At 34.6% G+C, this 18428-nt stretch overlaps 2 protein-coding genes across 2 annotated transcripts in view; one reads left to right on the top strand and one right to left on the bottom strand.

Annotated features, from left to right (window-relative positions):
- LOC128997984 (uncharacterized) overlaps positions 1 to 11287 on the bottom strand; it is a 29058-nt gene extending 17771 nt beyond the window's left edge. The window contains exon 1 of the mRNA XM_054423872.1: positions 11177 to 11287. Coding sequence (XP_054279847.1) covers positions 11177 to 11225 — 49 coding nt within the window. The 5' untranslated portion in view covers positions 11226 to 11287. The remainder of the gene's footprint in view (positions 1 to 11176) is intronic.
- Positions 1 to 18428, top strand: part of LOC128997985 (rabankyrin-5-like) — an 81822-nt gene that overhangs the window by 34992 nt on the left and 28402 nt on the right. Inside the window, exon 7 of the mRNA XM_054423873.1 lies at positions 14668 to 14833. Within this exon, the coding sequence (XP_054279848.1) occupies positions 14668 to 14833 (166 nt within the window). The remainder of the gene's footprint in view (positions 1 to 14667; positions 14834 to 18428) is intronic.

Below are 18428 nucleotides of genomic sequence, written 5' to 3'. Positions count from 1 at the left end.
ATAAGAGAGCGCTCAGGTTACACGTCATGGTGACGTCAGTTTTGCTCAAGGGGTAAAATTACAGGGGGGTATAATTCCGGTGACTGTTAAAACTAAATGTATTCGTTCACTATAGTAAACTTATTTTAATTCAAATATATGTCATGGATGGAAAGTGTAATGTAATATTAGGTCGGGACTGCTAACGGATCCCCCATGGCGCATGAAGTGTTTTACCTTGTTCTGCTGTGGTCGAGAGGCTGCTGAGTGCACTCCATGCTGCGGCCAGCCGTCCTCCAAATTAACAACAGCGTTCAATAACATTCAGGCTTAATATTTGGGAAATTCTTAGTTATTGTAAAGAATGCAATATCTTGTTTGTATTATTTTTATAGCTTTTACCTTTGTGATACTATTATTATGCAACACTACCCTGCATTTGCCTGTTTAGTAAATACTGTACGATCAAATAGATTCTTGATCGGGCCTGATGATGACCGGCGTGATATACAGGGTGAATAAAAAGTCAAGACCCCCCCTCTAATATTTTTCCAAGTAAATATACAGAGATATCCTTTTGGTGGTCGAGCAATCTTAGCAGGAAGTTTCATTTTTTGATTTTGAAATTTTTGAGTGTCCCCCCAAAAGGGGGAATTTGGGGGGCAACTAAAATATTTTAAACGTAAACCCCCTTCAAGTGACACCTCATTTTGAAGTGTTTACAAAAACTTAAAGAATGGTGAAAACTAGAGGTCGCTATCTCTTCTCTATCCAAAATGGTAGCCCGTCAAATGTTGTGGAAAATCAATGGTAAAATTGTTAATATTGGCTGCCATTTTGGATAGAGAAGAGATAGCGAGCTCTGGTTTTCACCATTCTTTAAGTTTTTTTAAACACTTCAAAATGAGGTGTCACTTGAAGGGGGTTTACATTTAAAAATTTTGAGTGTCCCCCCGGGGAAAAGAGGGGATTCAGGGGACAACTAAAAATGTTTCAATAGAAACCCCCATCAAATGACACCTCATTTTGAAGTGTTAAAAAAAAAAACTTAAAGAATGGTGAAAACCAGAGCTCGCTATCTCTTAATATTACATTTAATGATACAACAGTACAACAGCTGACCAGCTGATTTACAGCCAGTGCTGCCAACGTATTTCGCGCGCATACGACCTTGTCTGCATGTTACGCGCTCACTATTTCGTGCCTTCACGTTGCAAATCTGGAGTGAGTGAATTGGCCACTTTGCTTTCTCAAATCAGTGAGAGAACATGTACATTGTTAGGTAACTGTAGGAAAACAAATTTGTTAATCGATGTTTTATTTCCAAAGCGCCATGATTCGAAACTATTACAAATTTTGGAAATAAGATAACATAATAAATTATAATTTTATTGAACTCCACTTACAATTAGTAGTGTTAAATGTTGAATGATTGTGGGAGGGGTTTACAAATACGAGCTTTAAGGATATGTACAATTATAAACGAGAAACAACTAGTGTGTTTTCATCATCACTCCTAGAGGCGTCAAATGGAATGTTCGTCACGTTAAACTCTTAAATGCCGGAAAAACAATACGTCACACATTTGGCTGAAAGAGAAAACAAAGTTAGGCCTAGCTGTTGTTTAAGTACCGATTCCACTAGTAGTTAATCACGGATTTACAGAAATAGGATTCTGTTTTGGAGATTGAGAAATCGGCCTTCTCGCAACTGTTACTTAAAACTGTTGTTAAAAAACATAACCAAGATATATTTAAACTTGAGTAAAACTGTTTAAGATGTATTCAATGTAATAAGTATCTCAACATTACATTATATTTATTAAATTATTCATGGCGTGATTCACATTTCATACTAAGCGTGTTGTAGCAAATAACACATTAATCGGCTTGGTACAAAAGTTTAAAATAAATGTAATTATTCTAATTAAAATTTAATTTAATACTCTATTCTTAAATATACAAAACATAAATAAAAATACAACCTGCAGACAATGCAAATTTCAAATGCTTTGGTATTTTTTAAATAAAATATTTCCATAAAAGAGCCATATTTATTCCCTATTTAAATGACATTAGATTTGAAGAGTACTTATGTTTGCTGCTACTAAGGGAAAGAGGTCAAATGTTGATATTATTTTTAAAATGCCAAATTCCATAAAACGTTATACGCAAACAAGCAAACTACTGCATTTTTCTTTGTCTTAAAACATTTTTGAAAAATTTCAAAACCCCACAACACTTTGTTCCCATTCCTTTGCTGGTCTGTGAACTCAAAAGGATATCTCTGTATATTTACTTGGAAAAATATTAGAGGGGGGGGTCTTGACTTTTTATTCACCCTGTATATAACGTCTCGTAAAGGTTTCAGTAGTGTTGGAGGACGCATACTGTTATAATTGTACAATACGACTCACAATGAAGAAATATAATTTCACTTACTCACATTCAATATACATATAACATTCTCTAACTACTCATGCAAGTGATCAAAATGAACTTGTCGTATTCTATATATATACGTATGTTTATCGTGTAAGAAGTAGACGTGTCAAAAATTAAAATACACGTACCCAACCAAGTTCTAGTTTAACGTATAACTAATTTCGTCGATAACTAGTCGATTTGATGAAGTCCTACATTTATTTAATTTACAATTGTATGATCGCCCCTTGGTAAACATTTCAAAACGCTGCTAGTGATTTATCATAGGGCCATTTGTTTAAAGACCTAATCACCAGAACTGAATCCTACCAAAGATGTCACATGACTCGAGTTAACCTAAAACCTTAAATATTACACAACCCCTGCATTAACTTCAAACTCCAACTAGCGATAATGTTAGGAACCGTTAGTGTACACTTTCTAATATCTTGATCCAGGCGTTACGCTTCAGGTGTGTTCGACTGTGGTTTGTATGTTTTTGAACAGTTCTTAAATATGTGCCCTTACTAATTATTTTGTCGTCACTAACACGACAACCCGTGCAATTTTTGTCCAATTTCCATGAAATTTGGCTTGAATGTGTAGAATCGAAACAACTTGAGTTCACAGACCAGCAAAGGAATGGGAACAAAGTGTTGTGGGGTTTTGAAATTTTTCAAAAATGTTTTAAGACAAAGAAAAATGCAGTAGTTTGCTTGTTTGCGTATAACGTTTTATGGAATTTGGCATTTTAAAAATAATATCAACATTTGACCTCTTTCCCTTAGTAGCAGCAAACATAAGTACTCTTCAAATCTAATGTCATTTAAATAGGGAATAAATATGGCTCTTTTATGGAAATATTTTATTTAAAAAATACCAAAGCATTTGAAATTTGCATTGTCTGCAGGTTGTATTTTTATTTATGTTTTGTATATTTAAGAATAGAGTATTAAATTAAATTTTAATTAGAATAATTACATTTATTTTAAACTTTTGTACCAAGCCGATTAATGTGTTATTTGCTACAACACGCTTAGTATGAAATGTGAATCACGCCATGAATAATTTAATAAATATAATGTAATGTTGAGATACTTATTACATTGAATACATCTTAAACAGTTTTACTCAAGTTTAAATATATCTTGGTTATGTTTTTTAACAACAGTTTTAAGTAACAGTTGCGAGAAGGCCGATTTCTCAATCTCCAAAACAGAATCCTATTTCTGTAAATCCGTGATTAACTACTAGTGGAATCGGTACTTAAACAACAGCTAGGCCTAACTTTGTTTTCTCTTTCAGCCAAATGTGTGACGTATTGTTTTTCCGGCATTTAAGAGTTTAACGTGACGAACATTCCATTTGACGCCTCTAGGAGTGATGATGAAAACACACTAGTTGTTTCTCGTTTATAATTGTACATATCCTTAAAGCTCGTATTTGTAAACCCCTCCCACAATCATTCAACATTTAACACTACTAATTGTAAGTGGAGTTCAATAAAATTATAATTTATTATGTTATCTTATTTCCAAAATTTGTAATAGTTTCGAATCATGGCGCTTTGGAAATAAAACATCGATTAACAAATTTGTTTTCCTACAGTTACCTAACAATGTACATGTTCTCTCACTGATTTGAGAAAGCAAAGTGGCCAATTCACTCACTCCAGATTTGCAACGTGAAGGCACGAAATAGTGAGCGCGTAACATGCAGACAAGGTCGTATGCGCGCGAAATACGTTGGCAGCACTGGCTGTAAATCAGCTGGTCAGCTGTTGTACTGTTGTATCATTAAATGTAATATTAAAAGTTCATTTCTGTGTAAAAATATGTCACGTTTATTCACCAATTTATTTGTTTTTTAGTAACTGTAAGAAAAATATAATGTGCAACTCGAGTGCAAAGTGCAATTGACTCACTCGAGAAACCATTCCTCACGAGCCGTCAATTGCTCCCTTTGCTCACTAGTTGCACAAATAACTATTATCCCTACATCCTGGATATTTTCAATATTTACTTATAGTACTGTATACTGTTTCACCAGTATCTTTATTGTTATAAGACCGCACTGTCTTAACTGTAGTAGGAGGTTCTTGGCTCGGCAAACCTGGCACAAGAAACATAAACAGTTTAAACAAAAACATTTTTCACCTCGTGCGGTTGAGAGCTTCTCATTACATTAATTTGTTAGAGGTTTTGAGTTTTAAGCTTGTAACAAACTTGGTTTTACACAGTCTGAATTGCATTCCTGATTTCCCTTCACAAGTTAACCGAAGAAGGGGTTCTATCAATTAATATATAAAACATTTTGTAATGCATGAAAATAAGGTTAAGCGTATGGTGACCATTGAACCGTTGAAATATATCTTTGACCACGAGGCTTGTGTCGATTGTTTAAAATCAAGTAAAATAATATTGTGGAACCATGGGCTATTTATTTACAAAACAAAATCTAGCTAACTAACTCAAGCTATCACTGGTTTACTCGGCATGAAGACGCCCTGGGGGTAATCACCCTCTTTGACAAGTTAAAAGCTATTTCGTACGTGTAATTTCTACCTATACAGGGTGGTAAAAAAGTCCCAGGACAGTTAAATATTTTAAATAAATAATGCAGATAGAGCAACAATACTTGGTAAAAAGTTACAGGGCATAAAACTGTATTTCAACACATATTCAGTGATCCAATAACTCTTCGGGGGACGGCCCACAAGGAGTCGGAAGATAATCTCAAATGGAAGTATAGGTCACTATGTACATCAAATAAAAGGTCTTTTTTATTAGAATACAATGCCGCAAACCGCACTTCAAAAGGTTGATCCTGCGAAAAATGAGAGTTGTTCAAAGATTCATTTAATTTACATTGCTATTATACGCTTTCTCCTCAGGGGGCACAGCCCTAGGAATCGGAAGAAATTTGCTAACGTAAGCATAGGTCGATATGCACATCAAATTAAAGGTCTTCACTAGTAGATTACGATGCCGTAAATTCGAGCTCAAAAGAACGCCTGAGTAAAACATGGCAGTCGTTCAAAGATTCAAAATGGCGGATTCAAGAAATCTTTGAACATCTGCCATTTTGCGCAAGATCGACTTTTTGAAGTGCGGTTTGCGGCATTGTATTCTACTAAAAAAGACCTTTAATTTGACGTGCATATTGACCTATGCTTCCTTTTAAGATTTTCTTCCGACTCCTTGTGGGCCGTCCCCCTGAAGAGTTATTGGAGTTAGTTTTATGTCCTGAACTTTGTATCAAGTATTGTAGCTCTATCTACATTATTTAACTGTCCTGGGACTTTTTTACCACCCTGTATAGTACTGTGCTCATTCACTCCACAAGCTCTAGACTAAATATCAACCGGTCAGTTAAATGAACTGGTACTCGGTCTACAACTCCTCAAACTTACACAAAATGTCTCGACTCAACGTCCAGTTCTGAAGAAACGTTAAAGTCTTAACAAACATGCGTCCTTCTCGAATTCCCAAACATATTTATAAGATGGTTTTTCAAACAAACAACCAAACTATGCTATAAAGTCTATACATACAAATGTATCCTTTTGTGACGCATTAAAAGTGGGATAGTTCATTCAATTATGCTGTTACTTACGCTAAAAAATGAACTGGACAAATTTTAGTACCAAACGTAAATCTAAAAATAGATTTATCTTGATGTCGCTTACAATAATTAAAACATCCGCGGTGTTTTCAATATTTGATCATTTTCACTAATCATTGATGAGAAAATGTCTCTCAGCATATAACCAAAAATTAACTTATGACAATGTAATGATATAAATTCAAAGTCTTGTATCCATCCAATAGAAATCGAATTTACTATGTTTTACTGTACTGTATTTGAGAGGGTATAAATTATGAGTGTAATTATTGGTTATGTTGACGTTCATGTACAACCCGCCTTTACATCTTACATTTACTAAATGTACAATACGCTTTGGATATTTGTAAAACGAAAGTTTTTCATTTAAGAACATTCCATAAAATGAACACTACGTACTGTAGGCATACAACCGATGATTTTGACACTTTCAAGGAACTGTCGTTCGCGTCGTCGGCGTCGTCATCATGTATTTGGAGGTGAGCAAGAGCAGTCAGGGCCAGACGATGAATATGTGATTGTGACTAAGGCAACGCTCCTTATGATGCCATATCTAGGCATAGTCTACGTCAACTGTCGGCTAAATGTACACTTTTACCATGTTATCCTGCGACTTAGTGGTTCGGAATCCAGTTAACTGTTTGTATTTTCAGAAAATATCCATAGAGATGTCATCAACTAAAACTGTATGTACGATGATAAACAAGACATTTGGATATTGTAAAATACTTCTTTAACGCTATTAGTTATATTAACACTTATACACTTTTGTACTAAAATTTTTGTAAGACGGTAAATATATATAATAGGTATTATTGTGATTAGGGCTACTACTATATAAACAGTTGAAAACATAAGAACATTAGTACCCTTTAAACTCATTTTAATCATCAAACGACTAGTTTCAACACTTAGTTCTTGGTCATGTTGACATTTTATACAGATACAATAACAAATAATGAAATTATTATAATGTTTTCAATCGTTTGTATATATATATGTGTTACAATTGCGAACAATGTAATATAATTTCGTAACATAAGTTCATAATATCCAACAATGATGATAATTTCCAAAAATGATAATTTAAAAAGTTATTTAGAAAAGAGCTCTCTTTCAAGTGAAGTGTCTGAACAAGAGGATTTTCATGGATATAGGCTCAGAACACCCGGATCACAATGTTATCTTCATAAACAATTTTGGTGATTCGCGGGTGACGAACCTCGTCATCCAAGACAGAAATCTCATCACACAGTGGCAATACATTATATAGCATATTCGTATAAGAATCAGATAATTCACACACACGTTCACCCCTTTGTTTTTACAAATGCGAGAGTTTGTCCAACGATATTTGATAAAATGGCGAACTAAAAACAACAATTTGTTTACATGTGATTAATAAGTTGTGTATCTACATCGGACACTCATAAAAAGAGAGGAAACTTTTATCAAGGTCGCGGTTAACCAATCATTTCTTCGTCGTTGACAAACGAATAATTGTATTAATCGGTTTTGCGTCCATCGTACTCTTTGAAATATACATGCTAAAGTTGAGGTATAATTGGAATCTTAATGGAGTTTAACTAAAAAAAATTAAACGCAGGACATTTAGGACATTTCCAACTAAACTACAACTTATACCTAGTATTTTTCTTGTCAAACGTATAATTTTTTTATACAGCATTGGAGTTCTGTAGCTTCTCTTGATAGTCATTGTTAATTTAAATTAGTATATTTAAATACTAGTTAATAAACAGCCGTTGCTATACGCAACGTCCTGTTTTTAAAATGTATACATTAACCACGTAAAACACGTTTGAATATGCCAAACATAAGTTTTACGATCTTTATGCTAATATTAGTATCTTTATCTTAGTATTTTATGGAAAAGACATGGAATTTCGTCCGTAAAAAAATTGTTGAACGTGAAATATTTTATAGTTTACTTTACATACATACATATAGGTCAAAAGTACAACACCTTCCCCTACAATAAACACTGTGTAGTGAAAATATTATTTTCCTTTTATTTTGCGTGAATCAAAATCATTCTCATAGTTTCAACACCATTTTCCGTAAAGATGATGTTTCTGATCAGCACACTAGCACAGATCAATTATTTTCCAATTTCGTAATATTATTGCTTTATAATTTATTTAGGGCATAACCACACTAGTCTGTTACTCTATGGGCTGTGGCATGACTAATTACAATAAACCCGTCACAAAAAGTTTGTAACAAATCATTCTAGTTCCATTTAATTGCACATTTACACCTTACAACACAAACAATGTTAATGGCCAAGGTTACACAACTGCCGAGTCACTGTCAAGTGCGTAGGCAAGCCATTGGCTATTGATAGTGGGAAGTTCTTGTTTCCAAGACTTCCCCATTTGGAACTTGTTTGTTGTAAAATAACTATCAACATGTCATTAGACTTTAAAAGCCACAAGGGTAAGAATATAGTGTGAGAGCTTGGGATGTATTTTAGAGAAGAAGCGTGCTGCCATGTCATTGTGTAGATTAATTTATTTAACTCTTGACCATTTCAGTTCAAAAGTTACTTAAAAAATTAATATTTTTTTCATCACTTCTTGCTGAAAGTAGCTCTTTTACATAACAGCTGATATCAAAGAAATTAATTGTTTCCCAACTTCTAATTTAGACCAAGAGAAAACGATAAGCTGATTCCCTCTTTATCTAAATTTACTTTCCCTTCCTCTCAAACAGTTCTTCATCTGCCCCTAATACGCACTAGCTTTTGCTTACAACTTATTTCTACTGATATGTTGTTTTTACTACTACTTCTGTTTAACAATACAAATGTGAACAGAAATATGCATAAGCTACTAGTAATTTTGATGCATTATACCTTGCAGGGCATGTTAACTGCACAATATGCTCATATGTTCACCCTTGAACTTGAACTTCAAATTTGCACGTTTTTATGTATTTTGTCTTTTTGTGTCCGACTTCTCACACATGAAACTCGAGCGCGCACCGGAAAATGCCACTTTCGTCACTAGTGATGAAATATCCTATAACGTTGTTCATATTAAAGTAACTTGACAATAGTTTGTAATCGTAAATGTCAAACAATTCTAAATGTTTATATTTGGTGTATTGAATGGTGCGTAGACATTTGATTATGATAGTAAAAAATGTTACGTTCATCAATTAAACTAAAACTTCTTCTTATAGATAGATTGTTGGACTATGACGCCTTTTAAAGCTCAGCAGATTATATTATTTAGATTGGTTTTATAAGTTCGTTCAATTCTAATACCGATATGCTATATGCATAAATAGTTTGATATTTGTTCTTTTTTTATGAACAAGACTCATTTAAAATTGCAAGGAATTTAAAGAACCGTAAGATACACTAATACCCTTTTATTTTACTTAGAGCAACATTGTCCCCTAATAGGTTATTTAGAGGCAGCTCCAAAGCTTCAAATGGTACTTCTTTATGTGACAACTAATTTCATAGGTTTACAAAAAAGGATTCCAGTAAAAATTATAGATGTTTATCTTAACCCAGTAAACAATGACAGCAATTTCAAAATTAAATCAATTATGACTAAAAATCCTTTAAATACATTAATTTTGTTTTATGGTCGCCAATGGGTTTTAAAATTCAAATTTTGTCCATACTAATGTAGAGAAATAACCCATCAAATGTTAACTAGGCCTATTACAAATTAAACGATATTTAAAAATACAATTACGTAATATTCGCGAGTTAAGGAATGAGCACTTTTTCAAGAAAGGGTTGTGATCAAATTTAACAGTAACATTGAAAAACAATTAAGAGAGGTAAAGTTTGAGACTTAACATCCTCAATTAGATTCCGTGTCAAAAAGTCCCTTTGCCTTTCCTTTTGACTCGACAGATCTTTGTAAATATGAAGTAGAGATTTGAATTAATCTTGCAGGTCTAAGACGTGTATCATAGTAACTAAATTTTAATCCGGTGACATCTATAATTATGAGATAAACTTATGAAAAGGTTTGTTATATAATAACTATAAGATTGTTTCTCAACCTAAACAAATACATCTCACGCATATTGTACATATACACGAATTGTGTCATTAATGTGTTTACTAACTCAAAAATAAAGAAAATAAAAACGCACAACTTTTTTTTAGAAGGCTATAATAACTTTGTGGTTATTGCAATGAATAGTACAGTATTACCATGAAACAATCAGTTTACGCGTTTAGGTCTGAAATTGCTATGGAGACACTATCGTGGTGGAACTAGAAAATAAATCTGGAACAGATTGAGTTTTTAAACTTTATTTAAATAATGAAATCAATCTGCCGTTTGTTTAGTAAGAATTTTGTGTTATCTATTTTACTTGATTAGACTAAACAAACTCGGATCCTTGTTAGCCTTGTCCTCTTACAGAGTGCTGCAGGTTAGATTGTTTAGCACTATAAAATATTCTACACTGTCATTCTATATTATCATTTTCAGAACACACCATGTGTAATGTGTGTGATGAAAGTTTCTACCTTTGGTGTTTTTATTCTAAAAAATAATTCCAATAATTTCTAGTCGAATATAATTTTACTGAAAGACGTGCGAAAGTAATGTGCAAAACAATCAAATCGAATTAGTAGTAAAATTAGTTATAGTTGTGCATTTGTTTGGCATTTTACGCAAATAGTTTGATAAATATGACTAATTGATTAAAATTTGTTGCCCTAAAATATAGGTTTAAAAACGCGCTTTTAAAGAATTAAATGGAATATATGAATAACGAAACAAAACATCATTAAAGCAAATAGAGTTTTTACAGTGTATTTATTTTAAATTACGCCAAAATGAGCTTTAAAAATGATTTAATATATACTAAAAAAAGTGAAATTGATATATTTCATAATTATTTTTAGACCAAAATATTTAAAAAAGTTAAGGAAATACACACCAAGAGCTACAGTAATTTATTAGTTCATGTGAATATTTTAAATTAAAAAATATTATAAATATTCATTTAATATATATATTTATTATCTTACCACATTTTTTACTAAATCAAACAAATGTTAAAATTTACTCGCTATATCAGTTTATTAGCTTCGTGTATACATTGTAAATCCAAAATAAAAACTATTCATAATTTGTTGTTTAATAACTCACCGTTCGCGAGGGCTATAACAGAAGCCAAGTATATGAGGACATGCCTCATGCTCGGGGTCTAGCGGCCTACTGGCCTACTGCTGTTGTTTTACCACCACTCCACTACCGACTACCACTACCACTACCACTACACACTACCGCCACCGCGATGTTGAGGGGGAGAGGTGTCAAATTGGGTCAATTCCTCGCTCCACCTGCTCCAGTGCATCGACCGGCCTTGCCACTTTTGACTACCAGACTGATAAGGAACCTGTTTTGGCTTTGGTTATAGCACTGGCCAGTTAAATTTTATTAATAGAACAATAATTTTAGTTTTTTTGTTTAGCGTGTTGCTTGGCTAGTGGTTAGTCTCTGACCTTGGTACAAGAGGGATGAGTTCAATCCACAGATCCACAAAAATTGTAGGAATTTAGGGATCACTTTCCCTTAAAAATGGATTAAAATTGAAAACTTTAGGGGAGGACAACGATCCAGATCTTTGTTTGGGTGAATCCCCTGATTTATGGCTTGAGGGTAGTGGTCATTGAGGAGGGGTGAGGAAGTTAACTTTTTGTCAAATATTTCATTCTTTTTTTCACTATCAACAAGTTTGGTTTGTTTGGTTAGATTATGACAGTTTTGATTTTTCATTATCAGTAAGTTTGGTTAGGTTATGACAGTTAAATTAAATTAAATTTAAATTGAACCTACAAACAATAACGTTTTAACAGCCACACTGATAGAGATAACAATTTGCCACGAACAGTTTGGCTATGCACGGTATGATGCGGAAGCGTTCGGTACGGCGCGGTGGTGGGGGGTGTTCCGATCGAGAAGGTCTCTTCTCGATTTCTCGTCCGTTCTTGAGCCAACCTAGAACTGACAGGTCAACCGACCGTGATTAAGATGATTACAGCCTGGATCATGTACCTTCACCCAAAAATGTTACTGGCATAAAAGTCACTAGTGAAAAAAATATTGTTATGTTTAACAAAATAGTATTTATCAATACTACGCTAAAAAGTTACGAAAAAATACGGAAAATACCGATAATCCCTAACTTTTACAAAACATTCCTGTATCAGGAACTTATAAAATAATACCACCATAATTTATAACACTCATTATAAATTATTAAGTAAGAAACTCGTTTTGGTTTACATTTTCTGCAATTCTCTTTTAATAATGCTAATGTTAAAACTTAAAACATACAATTGAAATCACCCATGAAAATTAAAACAAAAAACAAATGGTAAAGAGACCCTGGCTGGATATATCTGGATAAATTGTTGTATACTTATGTCTTAATTTTGATTAACACTGGTCAAATGGTGTTACTTTTTTCATACATTAATACAGTTGGGTCCCGCAAACTTGGCGTTATGTGGACTGGAAGGGTGCCGAGTTTGTGAAATGCCGGGCTATCGTGAACTAGGGTTAAAAATAAGAACAATACAATTTTTAAACTTTTTTATTTATATTTATATTACAAGTCAGTATTAAGTCATCAGATATAGTACCACAAATCATTGGCACGAGTTGGAATGATTTGACTTGAGACTTAATCAACATATAGCTTGAGTCCATGTTGAACTCGGACTCAAAAAATCACTAGTTTTCTGAGCCAGGTGATGGCTGAGTTATCCAGACTGCTGGGTTATCGAATGCAGAGTTTGCAGGACTCTACTATATACAGGAAAATAAAATAAACAGTGATAATTTGACACATGTACGGTTCTGACTCCTTTCTTCTTTATCTCTGATCTGGACTAATAATATTACATGTGACTCAGTATTATAATGAACTCATAACCTGTTTCAAATATTACTCATTTTATATTTGTTGGAAACAACTCATTGGTGTAATTATCTGGAAATTTTTGTCATGGTAATTGAACACTATTGATTTCTTACCTTTCTAATTTAAAATGTTCAGATGGGATTATAAATTTTAATATTCACTTTTCAACAATTTGGTTTATATTTAAAAGTTAATAATCATACTACTTAAAATGTAGGAAGAACATTTTCTACTATAACAAATATGAACAACAAAGTGGTTTAGATTTTTTTTAAATTTAAGATTAATTATATTACTATTTAAAATAAAATAAGCCATTACCATCGAACAACCAAAAACTGATACTTCACTTGACTACTATCCTTATAAACCAATATTTTTGATTGAAAACTGCTCAAAGGTTACATATGCCCTTAAAAAATTAGTTGATGAAATTTGTACAACACTTTTACAATAAAGGACTTTAAATTATTACGAAATAGTTGAAAAATATACAAGTGAATTTCCAACTGCACGCCTTTCCATAAGACTTGCAATCAAATCTGTTAGTTCTATTAAGAGGGATCAATTACTTGTATGTATTCCATACAAGAAATATTGAATTACTGATTAGTTTCACTGCAACAATGCAGTAATAGTATTAGTTTTATTAAAAATGTTCAATGAATGTATAAAAATAAAACAAAATTAATTACTCTAACCAAGTATTGTTTAACAACAGTTGATTAAATCATTTGTGCTTTGAGCTGTAACTAGTTATGATTTGATCCCACCTATACCCAATCACAGTTTTCAATTTGATTTTGCTCCACTTATTTTCATAAGTTTCACCATTTATAAGTATATTTTATTCTTGTACTGCATTAGCTCACTTGCTTTGGTTGATATTTTCCTTGCAAAGAAACTCATATAAGTCTTAGAAGCCCATGTGAGCAGGCAAACAAAAGGTTAAAAGAGACCACCAATCTCTAAAAAAAAACAAAAAAACTATAGCCTAGAATCCTGCGTTATAAATCATTATCAACCCTTTAGGGTAAAAATCAAAGTTTCGTAACCCTCCAGGGGACGCACGGTGGAGCAAACTGAAACACACTATTTTGTTATTAACGGGCAGTAAAAAGCATTCCGAGGTTCCCCTTGTAGATGCTCCTCAGGGAGGGGTAGACCACTTAATCGGAGTCACGGAGTTCACTACAAACTACACTAATAAAAATATTCCAAGATCAGTAATTTCCACTGAAGAGTCCAAACACTTTTAGGCCTACTCTTTCCCTATCCTATCCTAAACGTGCTATCCATGGACATACAATAAGAATGAAAATTATTCGATGTAGGGGGATATTAAATCAGGAAGGTTAAAATATATCTATATTTTATTTTAACGTTCAACAGTAACATTTATACCAGTTTCTTTTTATCAAGTTACTCAATATAGTTTTGTAATTAAAAAATATAAAATAATGTTTTTACATCAGTAAAAAAAAATGTAGACGTCATATCATGTATTTATTTTCCTTTATTTCCATAAATTATGGGTTAATTTCTAAGAAAAAAATTAGTTTGCGCAAAAATACCAGATTTAGTGTCTTTAAGACCAAGCGCCCCCTTGAGGAGGGATAAACATATGTATTGACAGTTTGTCTAAGTAAGAGTATCCATACAGTATAAAGTATAGTATCATGATAACATTTCTCGTTTACTTTGTGTGCAGTTATCCGTGACTCTCAACAGTGTGGATGGTAAAGGAGAGCTCCCCCTAGACCTTGCCCTACAACAACGACAGACCTCCATCGCTACAACCCTGCTGGAGAATGGAGCCGACCCAGACTGTCGCAACTCTCAGGGCTGGACTCTTCTGCATCGTGCAGTGGACAGAGGTTAGGAAATTAATACTACCATCCTGATTAATGAATGACGTCCTAGACCTAGATTTTAATAATATTTACACTTTTTACTCTTAAATATAAATTAATCTGGTATGACACTATAAGATAAATATGACACTAATAAGAAAAGACAAATCAGTGGCAGACTGTGTATCCATGGCAAATATGTAGTGTGTTTGTTTTGTGGTGCCTGCCACTAATTTTTATCAGTACCATTCACTTTTTTACTGTACTGGCTGAGTTCTTCGGGCTCGTCCTACCTGTTGTGTTCGACTGACATTTTGTGAGGCATATCCTCGACTTTGGAAGTAGCCTCCTGGGAGGTGAAATACCTAGCCCCCAAAGGGGAGGTAAATGCTCGGTGTTGGTATCGGCATTTTCAAGTAGGCCACAGACATGGACGACTGGGCATTGGGTCCCAGTGACATTCCTTTATCCAGGATGGAGGGGTGTTTAGCTCTAGGAGAGATGGAAGTGCATCATATTCTCTAACCTACCTGTGTCTGTGGTTCTTTGGGCTTCGGCCTGCTTGTTGTGTGCGACCAGCATTCAGTGTGGCAAATCCTCGACTTTGGAAGTAACCTTTCCTGGAGGTGAAAACGGGCAAGTACCCGTAGCTCACGGGGACACTCAAGGGCAACGTAACTTTCCGCAGTGTGAGGGCAACGGTTTGTAGGCACTTATGCAAACCAATCCCTGTCTCTGAGCACGGACGGTATGGTTATCTTGAGTGTGGGGGGTTCTTCCCGGAACCTCAATTGAGTCAAGGGTGTCGCCACCTCTGGTGGATAGGTTCATCCGGGTGGGTCCCACTTCTATACCTGCCTCCTTTTGGGAAACCCTGATGGCCTGGCAGTGATGTTGGGTCTGACGGGCAAACGAAGTAGATCGGGTGCTGGGTCCGAGCCCGCCAGGGGTATCTGGGGATCTATCGCTCTGGTTATCTCTGGTTTCCCAGCAACTGGGTAAGGCCTCGATCGGGTAGTGGTGTAAATGGGAGGTTGGGGTTCCCCCCGTCAGCGTGCTGACGGTCCCCTTCCTTCTGGCTATTGATGGCGGGTTTGCCTGTCAGGGATTAGATAGGTCCCGAGTGTTACTTGCACTAAATGCGTCGGGGCGCTCTACCATGGTCCTCTAGGTCCCGACCTAGTGGAACCCAGGTGGAGTGACGCTTAAACAAGTAGCCGGAAACCCTGGTTAGAATTGAGGGGCAACCCTCTTTCCGAAGGGTCTGCTTCGGCAGCCGGTGAGCCTGATGACCTTAAGTCATCCGCCCATGACGTGCAAAAGGTTGATGCGTAAGCTTCGGCCTACATCATGGGGCCCGGGTAAGTCTCACGACAGGTACCGGGTATGTAGTCAGGGGGCTTCGGCTCTCATGACAAATAATGAAATGAATGTACTGGCTCACCCCTTGCATTGCTGGATATGTTCCTTGTACAGACCCGATGCCTATTTGGACAGGCAAGAGCAAGGTTAAAAAAGGCCACTAGCCTTAACAAATTTAAAACTCCTTCCCGTAGCCGAGCCATAATTTTCCAAATGTCGTTTCCAAAGCTGCAGACTCTTAAATGCCCTAGTACAGCTACTTGTTTACTGGAAGTTTAAAAAATTAACCTAATCGAGAGAGATTGTATTAAAATTTTTAAACTCGAAACAACACTCTACGTACGCTGCAGTATACAGCATAGATGGGGAGTGTTGCTAGCTTAGTGGTTACCTTCTCAAACTTTGGTGGGAAGGTCAGATTCGATCTCCAGCATATATTCAGTAAAACTTTGGGGTTTTGGACTGCTTTCCCTACAACATTGTTCTCAATACGGAAAGTAAATAAAAGAAACGTCTTATAACACTTAAAACATATATTTACGCTTATACTGTCACTCACAAGACGGTAAATATAAATAAAAGATGGTAAGTGGTAATCGATTTCGATTGGACACTCCAATCATCACCTGAAAGGCAGGTCTGATGATAATGGGAGTGTCCAATCGAAATCGATCACCTTTTACCATCTTTTATTTATATTTACTGTCTTGTGAGTAACAGTATAAGCGTAAATATATGTTTTAAGTGTTATAAGACGTTTCTTATATTTACTTTCCATAAATTTAATAACACATACAATGCTGATCTAGAAGTTATTTATGTTCTCAATGACAAAACACCATTGGTGTTCAAAACTACAAACTTAATCAATGTATTTAAAATCCTTTTACTAAATAGTTTGAAAATCTAATTATTAACTACTCAAATACTGAGCAATTAAAAAATAACAGTAAAAACTCTATTAAAAGAGTTTTCTTGTAGTAGTATCTCTCTATAAAATCCTCACTCAGTGAGGTTGCTACCAAGAATTGAGTGAATAACTTTTTGGATCCGAGTCCACATGTCAGCAATTAGCGTCATCTGTCTATCAACAGATCAACAGTGATCAGTCAGTCAACATTGTGAATCAGTCTACTATTCAAGCTGGCTTCAATACAGTAGTTTACTAAAACACCTGAGTTTGATTTAATTTTTTTCATGATAGCTGCCTATGTCAATAATATAGCCTAATGCAGTTCTTTTTATTTAGTGAAGCAATAAAATGGAAAATCATGGGTCTTTTTATATGTTCGTTGAAGCATGCTGTGCTGATAATGTTCACTTCTCCTTTTCTTATTTAAGGGTTTTACAGCTTAGGAGAGTTTATATTTCCTTTATTGGTGTTTTGTTAACTATAAGACTTGTTATCAGGCCTCTGAATTGTAAACATCTTTCATAAGAACAATGAAACACCGAAAACTAAATTCAAACAACTCAAAAACATACATTTCTGTGTATTATATGTTTAATTTCTTTTTGCACTTGAGTTCTTCTAAATTGCTAATGATTCACATTCAAGTTTAAATTTTTGTTGGTAGTGGAACCTTGATAAGAAGGCCCTCAATAACAAGTTGCCCTTTTATAACAAGTGTCATTTCCAAATCCCGTTAAAATTATTTTACCCCTAATCACATGTTATTTCAAACCTCGATAAGAAGTCAACCTTGATAACAAGTTTTATTTTACAATCCCCATGAGAGTCTTGTTATCAAGGTTCTACTGTAAATATTAACCAAAAAACTGAAAACCTATTCATGTAAGAATAAACAGTGGCTTAGTCACAGAACCTTCAAATGTGGCAAACTACTTAAATGTTTTTTTCTCAAGTTGTAAAATCAGATGTGACTTCTTTGAGAAATATTCAGCGCAGTGATAGGTGATAGTCTCATTATGTCTATAGGACTTTTCCCCGTAACAGAGGAGGAAGCTGCAACTGTCATAAATCAACTTCCGTCGAAGAGAGAAACGAATGTTGATGGCATGTCTGTGTGGCTTCTCAAGCAACTGTCTGATCATATATTACGTCCATTAACAGAAGCAGTCAATGCTTCTTTTAAGAGTGGGTGTTTCCCTGAAGACCTGAAAAGGGCAAAAGTCATTCCAATCTTTAAAAAAAGGGGACCTGCTCGATGCCAGCAACTACCTTCCCATTTCTCTCTTGCCTGTTTTTAGCAAAATCTTTGAAAAGCTGTTCTTGAATCAGTTGTTAGCATTCCTC

The sequence above is a fragment of the Macrosteles quadrilineatus genome, unplaced genomic scaffold (genome assembly GCF_028750875.1).
Source record: "Macrosteles quadrilineatus isolate MER2022 unplaced genomic scaffold, UCM_ALF_1.0 Scaffold_7__1_contigs__length_78375512, whole genome shotgun sequence".
NCBI classification, from domain to species: domain Eukaryota; kingdom Metazoa; phylum Arthropoda; class Insecta; order Hemiptera; family Cicadellidae; genus Macrosteles; species Macrosteles quadrilineatus.
Note: the sequence above shows the minus strand (reverse complement) of the source record. Positions and strands in the feature narration are given on the sequence as shown.